The sequence below is a fragment of the Pinus tabuliformis genome, chromosome 6 (genome assembly GCF_031772625.1).
Source record: "Pinus tabuliformis cultivar Carrire ecotype Pingquan chromosome 6, CPIR1, whole genome shotgun sequence".
Lineage (NCBI taxonomy): Eukaryota > Viridiplantae > Streptophyta > Pinopsida > Pinales > Pinaceae > Pinus > Pinus tabuliformis.
Window position 1 is genome coordinate 1230966897 of NC_142292.1, and position 18715 is coordinate 1230985611.

General features: G+C 36.1%; 1 protein-coding gene across 4 annotated transcripts in view; it reads left to right on the forward strand.

Annotated features, from left to right (window-relative positions):
• The window catches only part of LOC149263138 (MADS-box protein JOINTLESS-like), a 459590-nt gene that overhangs the window by 382812 nt on the left and 58063 nt on the right, over window positions 1-18715 (forward strand). The window contains exon 6 of one of the 4 annotated variants that reach the window (XM_089387207.1): window positions 12509-12593. The exons of the other annotated variants lie outside the window; for them this stretch is intronic. Within the exon in view, the coding sequence (XP_089243333.1) occupies window positions 12509-12532 (24 nt within the window). The 3' untranslated portion in view covers window positions 12533-12593. Of the gene's footprint in view, window positions 1-12508; window positions 12594-18715 lie in introns of those variants that run through there. 4 annotated transcript variants of the gene reach the window in all.

Below are 18715 nucleotides of genomic sequence, written 5' to 3' on the forward strand. Positions count from 1 at the left end.
AGGCATACTTGGACTGGGAAAGGGAAATACCCTCCTTGGATTGCAAGACTTGAAGACCGAGAAAATAATGTAAGTTTCCTAAGTCTGTCATTTCAAATTTCTTTTTAAGGCTGGACTTCACATGGTTTATAAGGTTGGGATCACTACCGGTAAGGATAAGATCATCAACATAAAGAACAAGAATGATAAGAGACTTGCCCACTTTCTTGGTGTAGACAGTATTGTCAGAATGACACCTAGAAAAGCCAGATTCTAAAAGAAAGCTATCCATTTTGGCATACCAAGCTCGAGGAGCTTGCTTGAGACCATAGAGGGATTTCTTAAGCCGACATACAAGGCTGGAGTCTGTTTTTATGAAGCCAATGGGTTGTTCCATGTAGATTTCTTCATGCAAGTCCCCATGCAAGAAGGCAGATTTAACATCCATCTGATGGACTTCCCATTTGAACGAGGTAGCAAGGGAAAGAACAAGGTGGATAGAGTTCATTTTGGCAACAGGGGAGAAGGTTTCAGTGTAGTTAATGCCTTCAACCTGTGAAAAACTTTTAGCAACAAGACGAGCTTTATGTTTATCAACTTTCCCATCTGGTCCATACTTGGTTCTGTAAACCCATTTGCATCTAACAAGTTTTCATCCCTTTGGTAGAGGAACAAGATCCCATGTATCATTTGCCAATAATGAATGATATTCTTCATTCATAGCTGCTTCCCAATCTGGATGGCCTGAAGCTTCTGCAAAAGTGTCAGGATCATAATTTACTGGAACTTGAGCCAGTAAAGAAGAGGCTCTGTCAAACTGAGAACGTGTGCGTCGCTGATCTGTAGGATCACTGGCAAGATCACCTGCTGCATCTCGAGTAGCACGAACCCATTTTGGAAGTTGAGGAGCTAAAGGAGGATCTTGAGATGGTGGGGGAGGATTGTCATCCTCACTTTCATCATCTGAAGAAGAAATGTTTTCAAAAGTAGAAGAGGTAGGGAGAGGTGGCACATCTGCCGGACTAGGCTCGCAGGCCGATATATTTTCATCAAATTTTACATCTCTTCTAATGATAACATTTTTGGACTTAAATGGAATAAGTCTATAGCCTTTGACATCTTCAGAATATCCAACAAAAGTACATTTTTCACTCTTAGGTTCTAAAGCTTTATGCTTTTCATCTGGAATATGGGCCCACGCTTCACTTCCAAAAACACGAAAATGACTTACATCTGGTTTGATTGAGCTCCATGCTTCTTCTGGAGTGATATTCTTTAAAGCCTTAGTAGGAGTGCGATTTATTATGTAATTTTCACAGTTAATTGCTTCTGCCCAAAAACTAAGACTAAGTCCTTTAGATTGTAGCATACAATTAGCCATTTCCTTTAAGGTGTGATTCTTCCTTTCAGCTACACCATTTTGTTGTGGAGTATATGGAACAGTATGTTGCATTTGAATTCCATTCTCAGTGCAAAAGTTGATGAATGTGTTTTTAACATATTCTCCGCCATTATCAGATCTTAGCTTAAGAATTTGATTTCCAGATTGTTTTTCAACAAAGGCCTTGAAGGCCAAAAATGTGTTAAATACTTCACTCTTGAGTTTTAAGAAGTATACCCAAGTGCGTCTGGAGAAATCATCAATGAAAGTTAAGAAATACTTGCAGCCAGAGAATGACACAACTGGAAGTGGACCACATAAATCACTATGCACAAGCTGTAGAGGGGCTAAGGCGTGCCAAGAGGCACGTTTTTCAAAACTGTCCTGATGATGTTTTCCGAGTACACATCCGGAACAAACACCATCTCTACAAGATACCATAGGAAGACCTGTCACCATGTTTTCTTTACATAGGTGCTGAAGGGAACGATAGTTTAAGTGACCAAATCGCTCATGCCAAAGTTTGATCACTTCATCGTTATGAGCAACAAATACTGAGGGAAGATTTGATGACCCAAAGTTGTGAAACTTATACAACCTTGTAGAATCATCAGCAATGCCAGTAGCTAAAATCTTTTTAGGATCTCTTAGGTCCTTGATTACAACATCATGAGGTGAAAATTCAACAATTTTACCTTCACCTGAATGAGTTATCTGATATACAGATACAAGGTTGCAGGATAAGGTTGGAACACATAATACATCATTAAACTGACCATTGTCTAGATGAACAGTTCCATTCCCTACAACACTAAGAGATCTATCATCACCAACATATATATTTTTGGTGTTACAATCATTTAAAGAAGAAAACATGGCTTTGTTTTTTTCCATGTGATAAGAAGCTCCAGAATCAGTGAGCCACTCATGAGAATGAGAAGAAGAAGATACATTTAGTGCATAGCCAGACCGAGATGCTTGACAACCACATGCAGAAAGTGCCATTCCTGAAGATGAAGTTGAAGTTGAAGATTGCTCCAAATGGATGTTATGTTTCTTCATCGCTGCTTCCAAGGCTTCCATCTTCTTAAAGCATTTGGATTCTAAGTGGCCATCTCGATTACAAAAGTTGCAATGTCTATCAGTCTTCTTCCATTTGTGTTTATTTGTCTTATCATTTTGTTGAAATGATTTTTCATTTTGAGGCTGAGATTGCTTAGGACCCTTGTTTGGTTTAGGACCATTCTTTTTAGGATATGACTTCTTAGGATTCTTTGAATTTGGTTGCTACTGGGCGGCTAACGCTTTCTTGGAAGAGTTTCCAAGATTAAGAAGACCAAGGTGTAAGAGTTTTTCTTGTTCTCTTATTAAAGAATCACAAAAAGAGTCAAAGGAAGGGGACTTGTAGTCTGTTCCTTGAGAAATGAAGGCTTCTCTTATAGAATGGAAGGTGGAAACAAACACAGAGTAGGCTGGTCCCAACTTAGTAAGAATGGAATAGATAAGGTTACTATCTTCTTTCCTAACTTTAACACCTTCCAAGAGATATCTAAGGGTCTTGAACTTAGACAAGAAATATTCAATGCAAGAAAAATTATTAGGGTCCAATGTAAGAAACTCATTTTCAAGTTGATGGTCTCTAAGTTCATTTTTAATCCCAAAAACTTTATTGATTTGTTTCATTGCTTCATCAGGAGTATCAAGTTCTGCAATATGGAATCTAAGATCTGGAGAAATAGACATCCCTATCAATCCACGTGCTTGATCTTGCCTATTTTTACGTTTATCAGCATTATATTCATCCTTTGGTTTCTTTTCTTGGCCTGAGGCTATTCTGTAGAGACATTTACTTCTAAGTAAATCCTCAATGTAGGACAACCATTGGAAGTAGTTGGTGCTGTCAAGGGTAACTTCGTATTGACTTTCCACTTCAACTGAAACTGAAGCTAAAGATGCTGGAAATAAGTGTTCCAATGGATAGATCTCGAAAAATTAGGCTGGTTTCAAAAAACGGCTCTGAAAACAGCTTCCGGATGAAGAAGTTATGGCTTTTTGAAAAAAGTTGATGAAGTCGCCGACGAAGTGCGGGAATGTGGAGACTTGAACCCAAGACCTCTACTCTCTTAGAATAGCTTTGAACCAATTGAGTTATACAAAAAATTTGAGAGAGAGAGAGAGAGAGAGGTTGATGCTTTGGGTTGCGTGCTTGCTTTGAGAAGGCTCTTTTTCCCTACAAAACAAAAAACACAAAACCCAACACGGACATACAAAAAAAACGAACCTTGCGGCTCGAAGTTAGCTTTAGCCGAAAAACTAAATATTTTCAAAAATGAACCTTGCGGCTCAAAGTTAGCTTTAGCTGGAAACTAAATATTTCCTCAATGTTTCTGATTTTCCGAGATCACACTAAGGTGCAGGGAAAAGAGCATACGCATGAGAAAAATCCTTCCTTTCTGTTTCTGATTTGCCCAGATCACACAGAGTCGAAGGGCAAAGAGCATACGCAGAAATGAAAGGTATAGATCTGGTAATAAAAAAAAGGCTAAATAAACTGAAACCGAAATAAACAGAGAGAAAATAACTGTAAACTGCAAATAAACATTATATACCTCCAGATCTTAAAAATGACGCAGCTAGGGCTACCGGAAACCTTTTCATGTGAAACGAAAGGGGTTCCTCACTGGAACAGATGCTCCCAACACAACAGAGTAGTCCTCTCGGCCCGAAAGCAGTCAGAAATAGTAGATCTAGGAAACGGCAGTCGGATGCAGTTCTACCGACTTCAGATTTGGATCACCAACGGATGCGGCCCTCAAATAGCTCCGATACAATGTAGGAATTGACAGGGTAAGTTCCTCAGACAGAACAGCAAAGGACACCACTCACAACTAGATCGCAGATCAATACACCAGTATTTTTGACGTGATTAAAACCTCAAAGAGGGAAACAGTCCATGACCTGAGCCAATGCGGCCACTTCAGGCAATTTATTAATAAAAGAATGAAAATTTACATAAGCTTCTCTCATAGATGGATTACCCTACAAATGACCCTCCATGCGCTTTAAATAGAAATCATGGACCAATCGAGTGTCAAGCCACGGATCAAGTGGTGGTAATACCGAGGAGAGAATGAACCGTCGGATCACTACATATCGTGACCGTCTAATTGTAAGTTACAAAATGTACAATGTAAAGAAACACACTTTACCTAACTCTATACCTAACTCTATACTAGACCAAGTTGTACTTAACTATTTCCTATGTGTCGAATATCCTAACAATCATGTAACTCTGTACCATGAGAGCTCATAACCACTTTATGATTTACATGTTCCTTCCTGCTAAGAGCATCCGCAACCTGGTTCTTCTTCCCTTTGATTTGTTTGATCTCGAGGTCGAACTCACTAAGGGTAGCCAACCATCTATTTTTCCTTACATTTAGATTCGGCTGGTCAAACAAATACCTCAACCCATTGTGATCGCTCATCAATGTAAACCTCCTTCCAAGAAGATAGTTTTTCCACATCTTAAATGCATGTAAAATCGTTGATAGCTCAATATCATGCATTGTATAACTCTTCTCATGCTCATTCAATTTCTATGACTCATAGCACACTACATGTCCTTCTTGCATGAGAACTCCTCTAAGTCCTCTCTTGCAAGAATTTGAACATATTACAAACTCTTTGTCCAGATCCACAATATTTAGCACTCGTGCATGTGTCAACAACTGCTTAAGATACTCAAAACTAGACTCACATTCTTCTATCTATTCAAACTTCTTACCCTTCCTCTGCACGAATTTGATAGGATATGCAATGTGTGAGAAGTTCCTGATGAACCTCCTGTAGTAACCTGTCAATCCCATAAATGATCTCACCTCATCCACATTCTTAGGTGGTTCCCACTCCATGATAACTCTTATCTTTTCTGGTCTACTCCTATGTCATCCTTGGAGTCAACATGCCCCAAGTAATGTATCTCAGTCTGAAACAAGCTTCACTTTCCAAGTTTAGCATACATTTGATGCTCTCTTAGCACTCGCAACATTTCTGCTAAATTCTCGACATGTTCTTCCTCATTCTTATAATATACCAGTATGTCATTAGTGAATATAATAATAAATTTTTCTAGATAAGGATGCAATGCACTATTCATGAAAAACATAAATGTGGTTGGAGTATTTGTGGAACTGGATGGAACAACAACAAACTCATAATTCCCATACCTGGTCCTTAATGCAGTCTTGAATATATCCTCTTCCTTGATGCATACCTAATGATATCCTGATCTCAAGTCGATCTTAGAGAACATTATTGCTCCCTTCAATTCATCGAACAAATCATCAATCCTCGGTAAAGGGTACCTATTCTTGATGGTCACTTTGTTTAGTTTTTTTTAATCAATGCACAATCTAAGAGTACCATATTTCTTCTTTACAAACAACACTAGTGCACCCCAAGGTGATACACTCGACCTAATGTACCCCTTGTCCAAAATTTCCTTCAGCTGCAACTTTAACTCAACCACCTAAGGTGTGCTCATCCTGTAAGGTGCTTTTAATGTTGGAGATGCCCCCGGCACCAACTCAATAGAAAATTCTACCTCTCAGTAAGGTGGCAACTCAATGTGCTCCGGGAATACATCCTGAAACTATTGCAAAAATAGGTACCTACTTAACACATCGGCATCCTCAACCTCCTTACCCTTATCACTAGAAATGTGTACTACAAACATCACACAACCCTTTTTGCAACTACGATTAGCCTGCATAGCGGTAACCATCCTCACTGATGTAGGCTTCTTCTTCCCCTACCAAGTCCTCTTTCTCCACTATCATCCACACACTCAATGGCCTTGTCAAAGAAATACACTTGGTCCTATGAAGGTATATCGAATCCATACCCAAAATAATACTATACGATCCCAATGGAAATACATTCAAGTGTGTTGTTGTAGGCATACCATTTAACTCAAATGCATAAGCTCTTACCCAATGGTGAACTCTCTTCTTTGTATTTGTAGCCAACTACACCAACCAAGATTCTGCATGTATTTATTTCCCAAACCACACTTATCCACGAGGTTGGGATTAATGTAACTATATTTAGATTAAGGATAAATCAAAATGGAAACAACTTGATCACAAATCTTACCATCTATCTCAATGATCGATGCCTGAAGATCTACCTGCCTGTTTTCCATAACTGCATAGATATGAGGCATGCTATGACCAACATCACCAACTATATGCACCTCCTGAGCACTGTAAATCTAGGTTCTACCACCACTCTAATACTGCAAAAATTCCCTCTTATGATGATCCTTACCACATATCCAACACTGCAATGGTTCCTTACCACTGCCTCTAGCTTGCTGCTCTCCCCATACCTTCTTAGTTGTATTGAATCTCTTGTGAGGAACTACATTTTCTTTCTCACATTCATCTTGAGGTCTTCCTCTCTTTGGTGGCCATTTTCCTTTAGATTTCTCAATTATTTTCAAGTCATGCATAGACTCAGCTTTGCGCTTTGACTTCTCATAACAATATTCAACTTTTGAATGGCCTCCTCCAACAATCTAGGCTCATTGAACTCAATCTGGTCTCTGTATGCTACTGGAAGCCCACTAATGAATCTCTGAACCTTGGCCTTCTCCGCCTTGAGGTAAGGAACATATTTCAACAGCTACAAAAACCTTCTAATGTACTTGTTATCTGTCATAGAACCTATCCACAACTCATAAAACGCCTTCGCCCTGTAATCGTAGTACCTCTTCGACAAGTTCTTCTTCTTGAAGAGCCTTTCAAATGCATGCCAAGTCAAATCTTCCTCATGTATACCTTTGACATTATTCACATATTCCCACCAAATATTTGCTCTACCTTTGAGACTAAAAGTGGTTATCTTTTCTTTCATGTTTTCTGAATAATCATGTAATTGGAAGCATTTCCTCATACCAAGCAACGATGCCTCTACATCCTGTGATTTGTTCATTTCTCCATCAAAGGTAGGTGCGTTTCTTTCCTAAACTCATCTGGAAAGTATCCCCTATCACTTCTCATGTAAGGATGATAACAATGACAATCATGATGCCTGCCAGCGCCGTAACTGGAATAGTACCTGTTTCTATCACTTGTCCTATCCGGAGTGTCCAACAACCTTCCATCTATGATCATGTCATATCTATCCAACCTGTGTCTACTAGGATACCTACTACCATATGGCCCATCATTTCTTTTCTCCTATCCATGGCTAATCTAAAGTGGCCCCTGTCACTGCAATTCTGAAAAAAATTGCAATAGTATCACATTCACCTCTTCTTGTTTCTCTTGTGCCTACATAATTTTGTCATTGCCTGATTTGCAACTCCTTATTTCTTCCTTTAGGCTTCTCAATGTGTCTACCAAATCAGAAGAGTGCCCCACACCATGATGCCCATCTGATGCATACGGATATTATATGTAGTCTACCACCTTGCTAGCCATCTGACCTCTTTCTTGGAAGGCATACTATGTCAGCTAAACCAAATCACAATAAACCAACATACCTTAGCATAATTTGAGGAGGATACCTTGTCTTTAGGATCATGAAATTGGTGTGATACATGTATAACATAAACGTAACAACATATAGACGTATATCGAATAAGTGTATCAATGCATAAACATCATTCTAGTTAGGGTCCCATCATTAATGCAAACCCATATCAACAATGCATGCTATGACCTCATGCATCACAACAACTATTACTCCATGTACACATTTCCACATGCAACTATCAACTTTCATAAGCAATGCCTAATCAACTACACATACACATGAACACATGTAGTCGAGCATAAGTGATCAATTCTTGTAACCAACCTACAAGACTGATATGTAATCGAACAACCAATAATGAAACCTAGCATATAAGGATGTAAACAAGCTGCTCGTAATCCTGTAACCAGTCATATACTCTTGACAATGCATTACATAAAATCAACATCAAGTTCCTCATGACAACCTTACTACAATCATGATCAACATGATGCAATGCAATAAGCACCTGGAATTTAAGTGTAAGAGACACACATACAACCGACATGCATACATGACCAACACATTCACCTAAGGAGGGCGCAACCATGCCCTGATACCAATCTATAACACCTGCACCTCCCAGGTCGACCCAAGAAACTGGCCAACCAGGGTAAACATGCAACGAGAGAGGCTACTATAACAGATTCAACTTCCTTGGTGACCTTAAGGAAATGGAATCGATGGAACATATCAAACAAACCCATCCACATCAGCAACAACACCCTCATGAGACATGTCAGCCAGTCAGACATCATATCCCTAAGTCTGAATGATGTTTTAAGTCTTTTAACCCCTGGTCTCTCTCATGATATAGGCATGACAATGTCGAGAAGCCAAAGTCACTCTCACAGGCCTATGTGCCAGTGTCCCTAGACTTTTTTCAGTAGACCCGTGCTAGCGTCCCAATATTTGAGCTACTTTTCTAGGCTAAAATCCCAGCCTCTGCCTAGAACTTGTTACAACCTCCAGAATCCATCAAAGGCACAATGTCAAGATAAGTAAATAAAAAATCAAGCTCGGGACTATGCCTGAGCATCCCCAACCGGAACTGACATATTTCTGTAAAACACTTGGCATCAATGCAACCTATAGGTCTAGGATATAATATATAGCATGAATGACTGAAAATACTTATGAAGCATAACAATAAGGATCACCACCTTCTCCATTGAACTATTATATCATGAATTAGGTATTGCATCCATCCATTTAACAATTACAAGTAAACACATGAAATAACCATGACATGAACTAGTCATATAGCCATGATTATAACTAGCATAAAACCATATAAATCTTAGAGATATGACATCCATTAAATCCACATATAAACCAATTCAAAAGTAAAAGAACTTAGCTTTTATTAATCATAGGAAAATCCATCCATGTTCGGGACTTCCATGTACCACTCAACCATAGACATGGCTGAACCAAATATTTCTTTCAACCAGTCACCCCTGTGTCATATTCCAAGAATGAATGTGGATCTCATAGAACAACCAATCCAAGAAAAATCAAGGGAACCCAGAGGTTAAACCACCTCCACCCTCTACCAAACCATGATCACACCAAAACCAGTGCTCCGATTACTACCAAACTGAACATCGAATGCCATCCATAATCCATCACTATCCTTGAGGAATTTTCCATCTCCTTGTTTCTCAGGCTTTTCCGCAATCCAAACCCGGATCACTATGCCCTAAATCGAGACCAGGCTCTTAGGCTTTACCGCAATCGAGACCCAAATCACTAGGTCCTAAACCAAGACTTCCCCCTCAGTCTTTACTATGTATCCTGCCAAAACTAGTCAAGGGATTCCTAGGCCTTTGGGAATGAAACTTGAGACCACCTTCACCCATGATTCTTAAATCCATTGGGCAAACCAAAGCTCAAAACCAAGATAAACATCCCAACATACTATGGCATCCTGAAAAAGGCAAGGCTAGGTTGAAAAACACTATCATAACCCGACAAAACCATGCCATTGACAACAAGAGAACCATACACCAACATGAAAAGTCATGCATGTCCAAACCAGCTAGGAAAGAACACACACAAAAGGTTACCTGTGAGTATTCTCACTGAAGTTTCTTGATTCTACCTTTCCTTCCTTGATCCTTGCTTTCCTTCCTTTCCCTTTGTTTTCTTTTCCTTCCTTGATCCAAAGCTAGAGTGCTCCAAGAAAAATCTAAGTGACCAAGAGTGAGAGAGAGAGAGATAATAATGAGAGAGCTTCAAACTTGAACTGAGAAAATGTTACCAACTGATCCTCAGAAGCCTTTTTATTAATGAGGCCTCTATTTTCTACATTTTCAATTATTTTCCTTCAATTTCCTCCTCAAATGCAACATGTGACCTTTCACCTTACTTTTCTCCTATTTTCCTGTATTTTCATAAATAAATGTGTCCAAAATGACTTTTTTACTTTTAATGCATTTGCCTTAGCCTTTTCCAATTTCCTTAGCCGAAAAACACATCTAGTGATGCCCACTAGGATATCTTTGCCCAACATTTAACTTGGAATAAGTGTCCTTAACCGTGGTCTTATTTTGCCTTTATTAACTTTTATTACATCAAATTTTCACTAGGGTTGTTACATACACCATTGGTGCTTCCTACGGCTATGAGACTACCAATGCTTGTCCCTTTTTGTGAAAGCAACCATATAGTGAATTACTAGTTCTTGTGGTTGGCTGTGAAATTATTGGTGCTTCTTGTGGTTGTGAAACCACTAGTGATTGCTAGATTGTTGATAAACCACCTGAAAGTGATATCAATTTCTTGAATAAATTAGTGTATTTCCATACGTAATGGGAGTTGTATGGAAAGATTGCATGGAGTAGTATATTTGCCAACGAGTGCCCACTTTGACTATGAAACTAGTCATTGAGCTAAACTTAAAGATGGAGTTGACTGGAAATTATGTCAAGTAATGCATCATATGCAAACTAAGTGTGTTCTTCACTTGTGAAACCACTTAGAGCCTACTCAACAATTAAATCACACCATTGAGTGTTTTTTTGGCCCATTAAACAACTCAATGTTTGTGAAGCCAAAGGAAGCAAAGAGTAAGTACATAGATATGCATCAATTATCAATTAAAAAAAATTATATGTTGAAATTACGCTTAAATTGATTTAAATGTTTTTATGATTAATCTCATAAGAATGGTGTTCTTACAATGTATGTAAGATACTAAACTATCCAACATGGATATATGATTTTGATTACAAGAATCATCAAAGTAGTGCAATGAAATCATGTTTGAACTAAAGACTTCAGGTCCTGGGTCACTAGAGAGACACTAGATCCCCATGATATGTGATGATCACCATGAGAGTTTCCATGAAAAATGTGGTGTATTATTAAGCAAGATAGAGGGATGCCTTATTTATGAAGACTATTCCTATGTGAGGAACCCTTACCAAGGAATGGATTTCCTGAGGGATTAAGGAGACAAAGAAGTGGATTACTCATCTTGGAAGGTCTGTGACTAAAGGGAAGAGGAAACTGAAATAAATTGGTTTCCAAGAAGTCATGGGCATACCGAATGGGATCATAAATACATTAGCTATGTGCCATGAAGCAATGAGTCAAACCAAATCCTATGAAAACATTGAATATCATGGTTGGACTTAACAAATTCAAGACATGGAATATGCCACTAATCCAAGGAGTCATGGCTATATGGCTCAAATTATCTCTATTCTCCATTATAGAACACCAAGGACTATATTCCTTTAAGGGGGTGGGCTTTGTAACATTCCCCTATTCAACCCCTACTATTGTGACGACCAAAAAATGCGGAGAGGGCCACGACTGGCTGACTCTAATTAATATTTGATAATATTAATTAAACTTAATGAATTAAATTACAAAACTAAAGGTTGGAATTCCTTACATATCCTTGGTTTGAGGAAAGATCATCATGTTTGTTTATTGTCCTGAAATGACATATGATTATTTCTTGAATTAAATACTAGACATTTTTTCAGCTAGGAAAAGTCATCCCATTTTTAAGCTGAGTTTTAATTAATGTGGCTAAGATGATTTTTTTTAATCGACAGAGTCAACTGACTTTTTTCTTTGTGAAAGTACAAGTCAGCTCGGCAGAGTCAACCTTGATTTTTTCCCTCTTTGTGGTTTGAAAATTCAAGGAACCCTTGTGAAAGAACCAAGAGCCAAGGCATTTCCCACTCAACCATATCAAGGGACATAGAGGTGGTAGTAGTGAAATACAGAAATAATTTCCATCAAAGTAGAGATGGGAAAACAATTTTTATATTTGGCACCATCCAATCTCTTAGATATTTAGAGCACTAAGATCACATCCTTCGTTTCCCATTCAATGTAATATATAGAGCACTCTTATAGCTCTAGCATGTTCCCATTCCCTCTTACTATGTTGGTTCAATAAAAATGATCCCTTTTAAAACTCCAACTCCTTCACAGTAACTCTTGGGAATGATTTAGCAATACATTACTTTGAAATTTTAAGAAGTCTCGTGTCCTAAATCTCTTTAGATTTAGATAAATTTATTGGCATAAATTTACCCTCTGCAGGTAGTTCCATCTATCTTGGATTAGGATCAGGGGTGGTCAACTGCAGCATAGTTCATAGTGCAGTGAGCCTACAGTTGGGAGGAGAGTGGAAGTACCTCCTTCAGTCTCCCAATTAGATAATTAGCCAGTTACATGCTCTTTAATTTATGAATGTTGATTGATGCTTCACTTGTTAACCTATGCAAAATTATGTGTTTGTACAATTAAATGTTTAACAACTAAATAAATTGATTTTTTTAGTATTTCATGGCTATTTCAACACATGGTATTGTTAATTCTATTTGGCCGTTTTCAATGTATAATTTATATAACATATTGGGTGACTACAAGCACTGGGTTACACTTCCTTTGTGCTAGGGATGAAAAATTTACATAATAATATTTGATCATCATTCATTTATTGAGAATATTGTAAATGAAAGTGACCAATCATTGATTTATAATCGTGGTCATATGGATAGCTAGATGTGGTGTTATAGTAAATAACTATGTATTTTGTGTGGCTAGGAAAAAACCTATACCTTAATTATAAACTAGATTGGACGCCCCTGAATTTACATATTGATTATGAAATGATTGAAACAAACTATGTTACATGAGTTAATAGAGATGGTGAATCAGCTTATGTTAATACACAAAATTTTTCCATGTCATTAAGAAAATGAGAAATATAACTATATATATAGATGTTGAGAGAATTAGTTGGGGTCATTCCCTCTTTCATCCTCACAATTCTTATTGGGTACAAATAATTAGCAGTCTATTGAATTTTCAACATTGAGAGTTATGTTATATTCATATAATATTCTTTTTTTGTTGGTTTGACCCATGGCGATTTGAAAGTTTAAACTCATGGTTTACATAATACTTCATAACAAATTTATCACTAATTGAGCTGCCCCCATGAGATTTATAATTGTATAATAATAAAACTACACGTACATAATTTTAAGACCATCACCCACCATATCTCAGTGGTCCATCTCATTTATCCATTAGGCAGGCCTTACTAATCCCTTTCTATATTTAATCAAGTGGTTGCTCGACCTTAAATCTACAAAGTAACATGCCCAGTCCATATTCTTTTAACCTCGTAGAGAAAAATTTCCCTCTTTAAGAAAAGAGATAATAAATAATTATTTTGAATTTGATGTGGGTATGTAAATTATTCTTGTTATTTTGTGCAATTAATATAAATAAGTAATTACTTCCATTGATAATTTTCACTAACATTTTCTAGTGTTTGACACATTAGAGGATATAATAATTCTCTATTATATACTGATGTCTAGACAATGATGTTAATAATCAATGAAAACATATAAATGTTTATTTCGATACAAAAGCGTTCTATCAAGAAATGGGTGATATATTTAATCTCGCATTGTCAAATTAATGAGAAGAGATTGCATATAACTTGAGATATGGACCTGTATACTATGTAGTTTAACTTTCTATTAATTCTATGATTGTAGATAAATAATCAATTGTATGTGTTCACATAAATTAAGCATATGACACAATGGATCTTTCAAAGTCTAACCTATTATTTTCCAAGAACTGTTTCGCACCTTCCTTGTAAACAAATATATTGCATATACTATTTTTTATTTGTTTTCTCTTGTTCTTATTGGGATGCTAAAAATTCTTTCAAATAAGTAAATCAATAAATTAGAGAGTACCATAATAGCTCATTATATATATGGTAGATAGATAGATAGATAGATAATGTGGGCCATAGTTCATATTTATCCATAATGTTAAAATTGTAGATATGTAGTGAACATTGAAGCATGTCAAAATTAAACACAATTGATAACCTATAGCTTATATTTCATGTTTCTATTCATAATAATAAGATATCTTGTTATATACAAAATGTGGATATGATGTTATGACTAATATGTCTCGGTAATACATGGTATAAGTTACAAAGACGACTGGAAATAGAACTAAATTAACTCTGAAATATCCATAGATTCTTAGAGTGCAATCTTTTATGATTCATGATTTACAATTTTATTTTATTTCTTTTCAAATAAATCATATAGATTTATAGATTGTCGAACTCCAGAACAACTTGAACCTCCAACCCCTGATGAGGTGATGGGGTGTGTCCTCTTTCCACCTTATAATGAGGCATTCATCTCTTGGGGATTAAACCTCACATCTATTCAAAAACATTGTTTTTGGTAACCCTGACGATGATAGGATTGGGTAGGCCCCACCTGCTTTTTTACCATTGAGCCTCAAGGCTTAGACCCCATACAATAAGCAATACTATTTCTCGAAATACCAATGATGGGTTGTGGTGTGGTGTGGGGGAGGGCCCACTAAAATATTGGCCATGGGTTCATTGGATTTTGATTATGGTGGCATGGTATGTGGTGAGGACCCTCCCCCCATCTAATTATTATGTTCTACGGATTGGTGCGAGCAACATAGATTATAACATTTGTAGAGCATATATATATATATGAAATAAGTATCGAAATAGTGTAGTGGACCCACTAGTCTATGTGAAATAGCCATGTGGACCAAATTCAAAGGCCACACAAGTGCCACAAGGCATGCGAATGTTGATATGGGATTTCAGATCAACAAAAAAATTACATTGTCAAAAATATCTCATTGAGTTGGACGTGATAGTGACTTTAGTGTCTTATTCCAATTTTTTTTAGAAAATGACATTTTTTATGACCAAATTTTCTTGATATACATGGAGAAATAGATTTAAGATGTTAGTAACACCTTCCACAATGCACATTATTACAAGAGACTTTTACAATTTGTACCCTATTATTATGCCATGAAATGGCTTCAATAGTGAATAACCATTTGAAAACTCCACCAAACAAGGAAAAAATATATGGGTAGAATTACTAGTTGTTGATTATGATAAACTCATCATTAAATCCATAGAGATTCTCCCTTCTAAAAAACTAAAAATAATCCATACCCTTGTTGTTGATTAAGTGAAAAAACTAATTGCTATTTTAAATAATCATGTTGCAACATTTGCATGGGATTATAAGGAGATGAAGGGCATCCACTGCTCCATATGTACTTACCATATTTACATAAAAAAAGACCATAAACCCATCAGGAAACCCTAGAGAAGAATTAGCAATGCAATGAAGGATATTATCAATAAAGAGTTGTAAAAACTTGTATACGTTGGGCTCATCTATCCATTATTTTTATAGTGAATGGCTATAACCTTTAGTTATTATCCCTATGAAAAATAGAAAATTGAGAATATGTGTAGAGTACATGGACCTCAACAAGGTCACTATAAGGGATCATTTTCCCTTTCCCTTTATTGACATGGTTTTAGATGTCTTATAGGGAACAAACATTTTTCATTCCTAGAGGGCTTCAAGGGGTGTAACTAGATAAAAAATCACCCTTGAAGATGAATATGAAACCCCCATAACCTTCCCTCGACGAACCTTTTCCTACAAAATTATTCCTTTTGGTTTATGCAATACTCCTACCACATTCCTCATAGTTCTACTCAACATACTCCCAGACCTTATTCATGACATTGTAGAGGTCTACATGGATGATTTCACACCTTATGGGAACTCTTTTTAGGAAGCCCTCACAAATATTGATTAATTTCTTTGGAGATGTAAGGAAATGAAACCCTCCCTTAGTCATGAATAAATCCATTTCCTTTTGAATGAAGGAATTGTGTTAGGAAATCATCTACGTTCAAGATGAATTGAAGTGGTAACAAGCAAAATAAACATCATAAAACATATCTCATTCCCTAAAATCAAAAGGAGGTTAGAAGTTTGCTCAGCCATGTAGAATATTATAGAATATTTATCAAATATTTGAGAAAAAACACTTCTCCCATGTTTTACCTGTAACCAAGGATATAGATTTCTATTGGACAACTGAATTCCAAGATTCCTTTGGTTACATAAAGGAAAAACTTACATTATCACCAGTCTTACAGGGACATAATTAGAACCTATCCTTAACTATATTGATTCCTCAACAAGGAAAGTAGAGATAATACTTGGAAAACAATATAATATAATTATCTATGCAATATATTTCACTAGTAAGAACTTGTCTAATGTAGAGAAAAATTACATTGTCACCAAAAAAGAGTTCCTTGTAGTTGTTCATGATCTTAATAAGTTTAGGAAATATGTTACTAGTTACCAAGATTTTGTGCACACAGGTTATGCTTCCATCAAATACTTATTGAATGAACTTAATATCCATGGGAGAATTATTAGATATCTCTTTTTATTGTAGCAATTTGGTCTAACCATCATTGACAACTCAAGAAAACAAACTTTTATTGCATGTTTTTTGTGAAGAATAAAAAGTTATTCACATGAAGGGATGATACATCAAAACCTTCTTGAGGAAAATATATTTTTCATCACACCACATTCCCCGTAGTTTTTTGACATAGCCAACTATTTAACAACAAGAAAGTTTCCTTCACATTTGTCTTACAAGGAAAGATGGAAAATTCCGAAGAAAAGTGCACCATACATTTGGACTATATGATGTTTATGTAATATTGGAAAAAATCAAATTTTGAAAATATGTGTGAGGATGGATGAAGTTGATAACATTCTCCATGAATTTTGAGATGGACCATGTGGGGTACATTATGCGGCAAGGAGGACATCCTACAATATTTTGATGGCTACCTACTTTTGACCTACTTTCCATAATGATGCCTTCATATACACTTACCATCAAGGATAATTTTAGGGGCGAATGTTCAGCCTTTGGCGAAATTAAGGGGTTTTAAATTTTTAGTGGGCGAATATTTTGTATCATGGTACATTTTTACAAATCACCTCAAATAGCCCACCTTATTTTAAGGGAGAGGGTAAAAAAGGTAAATTTAGCCCTTGAAATTAGGACTTACAACCTTCCATTCGCCCATTTTCAAGAATAGGTTTTATTTAAGTGAATCCATTCGCCCATTTTCAAGAATAGGTTTTATTTAAGTGAATCCTATGGGCCAAATACCATATTTATAAAAGAGGTATGGTAAATTAATAAAAATATAAATAAATGAGAGGTATGGTAAATAAATAAAACATTTTTTATATTCACTCCATAAGTCACCTTATATATAGATGTAACGGTGTAAACAAATAAAAATATAAGTAAAGTGGAGGTATGGTAAATAAATAAAACGTCTTTTTATACTTACTCAAATGGTATGGTAAATAAATAAAAATATAAATAAACGCGACGTATCGTAAATAAATAAAACCTCTTTTTATATTTAGTCCATAACCCTCGTTCTATTTATGAAGGCTCAAGAAAGAGGTTTTATTTAAGTGAATCCTATGGGCCAAATACCATATTTGTAAAAGAGGTATGGTAAATTAATAAAAATATAAATAAACGAGAGGTATGGTAAACAAATAAAACATTTTTTATATTTACTCCATAAGTCACCTTATATTTACGAACACTCCAAAAATGGGTTATATTTAGGTGAAACCTATGGCCAAAATACTATGGGACAAATACCATGGACTAGATTGTTATTAATACCATGCAAAAAACCATTATTAACCCTAATATTAGAATTAATAAAAATAAAAATGGCACATGGTATTGACCCATGGTATTCACCTGGAATGTAGCCTATGCTAAGATTCACTAGGACTTTACAATGTTTTATTATTTAGTGAAAGACTCGCCGAGATCTTAGTGAAATTGGCCATGCCTGGTGAGAGATTCGCCAAAAAATTATATATACATATTATATTATTGATAAAATCGCCTTCCATTTTTCCTATATACCATGGAGATTCGCCCATTTATTATATTTATAAATTTAGGGGGGGTTCTTAAAATTTTCCCTACTTACCATTGTGATGAATGCCAAAGGATGCGGAAACCTATCAAAAGAAGTGAGAATCCACTCTGACCCTTAATTTCACTAGAGCCCATTGAAAAATGGGGAATGGAAATCATATTTCCTACAGATCCTCCTTATGGGAAAAAGAAATGTATCTTATTGTGCATAATTTACTTAACTAAGTGGGATGAAGTTAAGGTATTTAAGACAACTACAAAGTAGAAATTAGTTTTCTTAAGAGTAAACAACTTCTACAAGTTTGGGTTTCGATGGAAATTAATTACTTATCATTACACTTAATACACTTCAAATTTCATCTAGAAAATCATGAAGAAACAAAACATTCAACA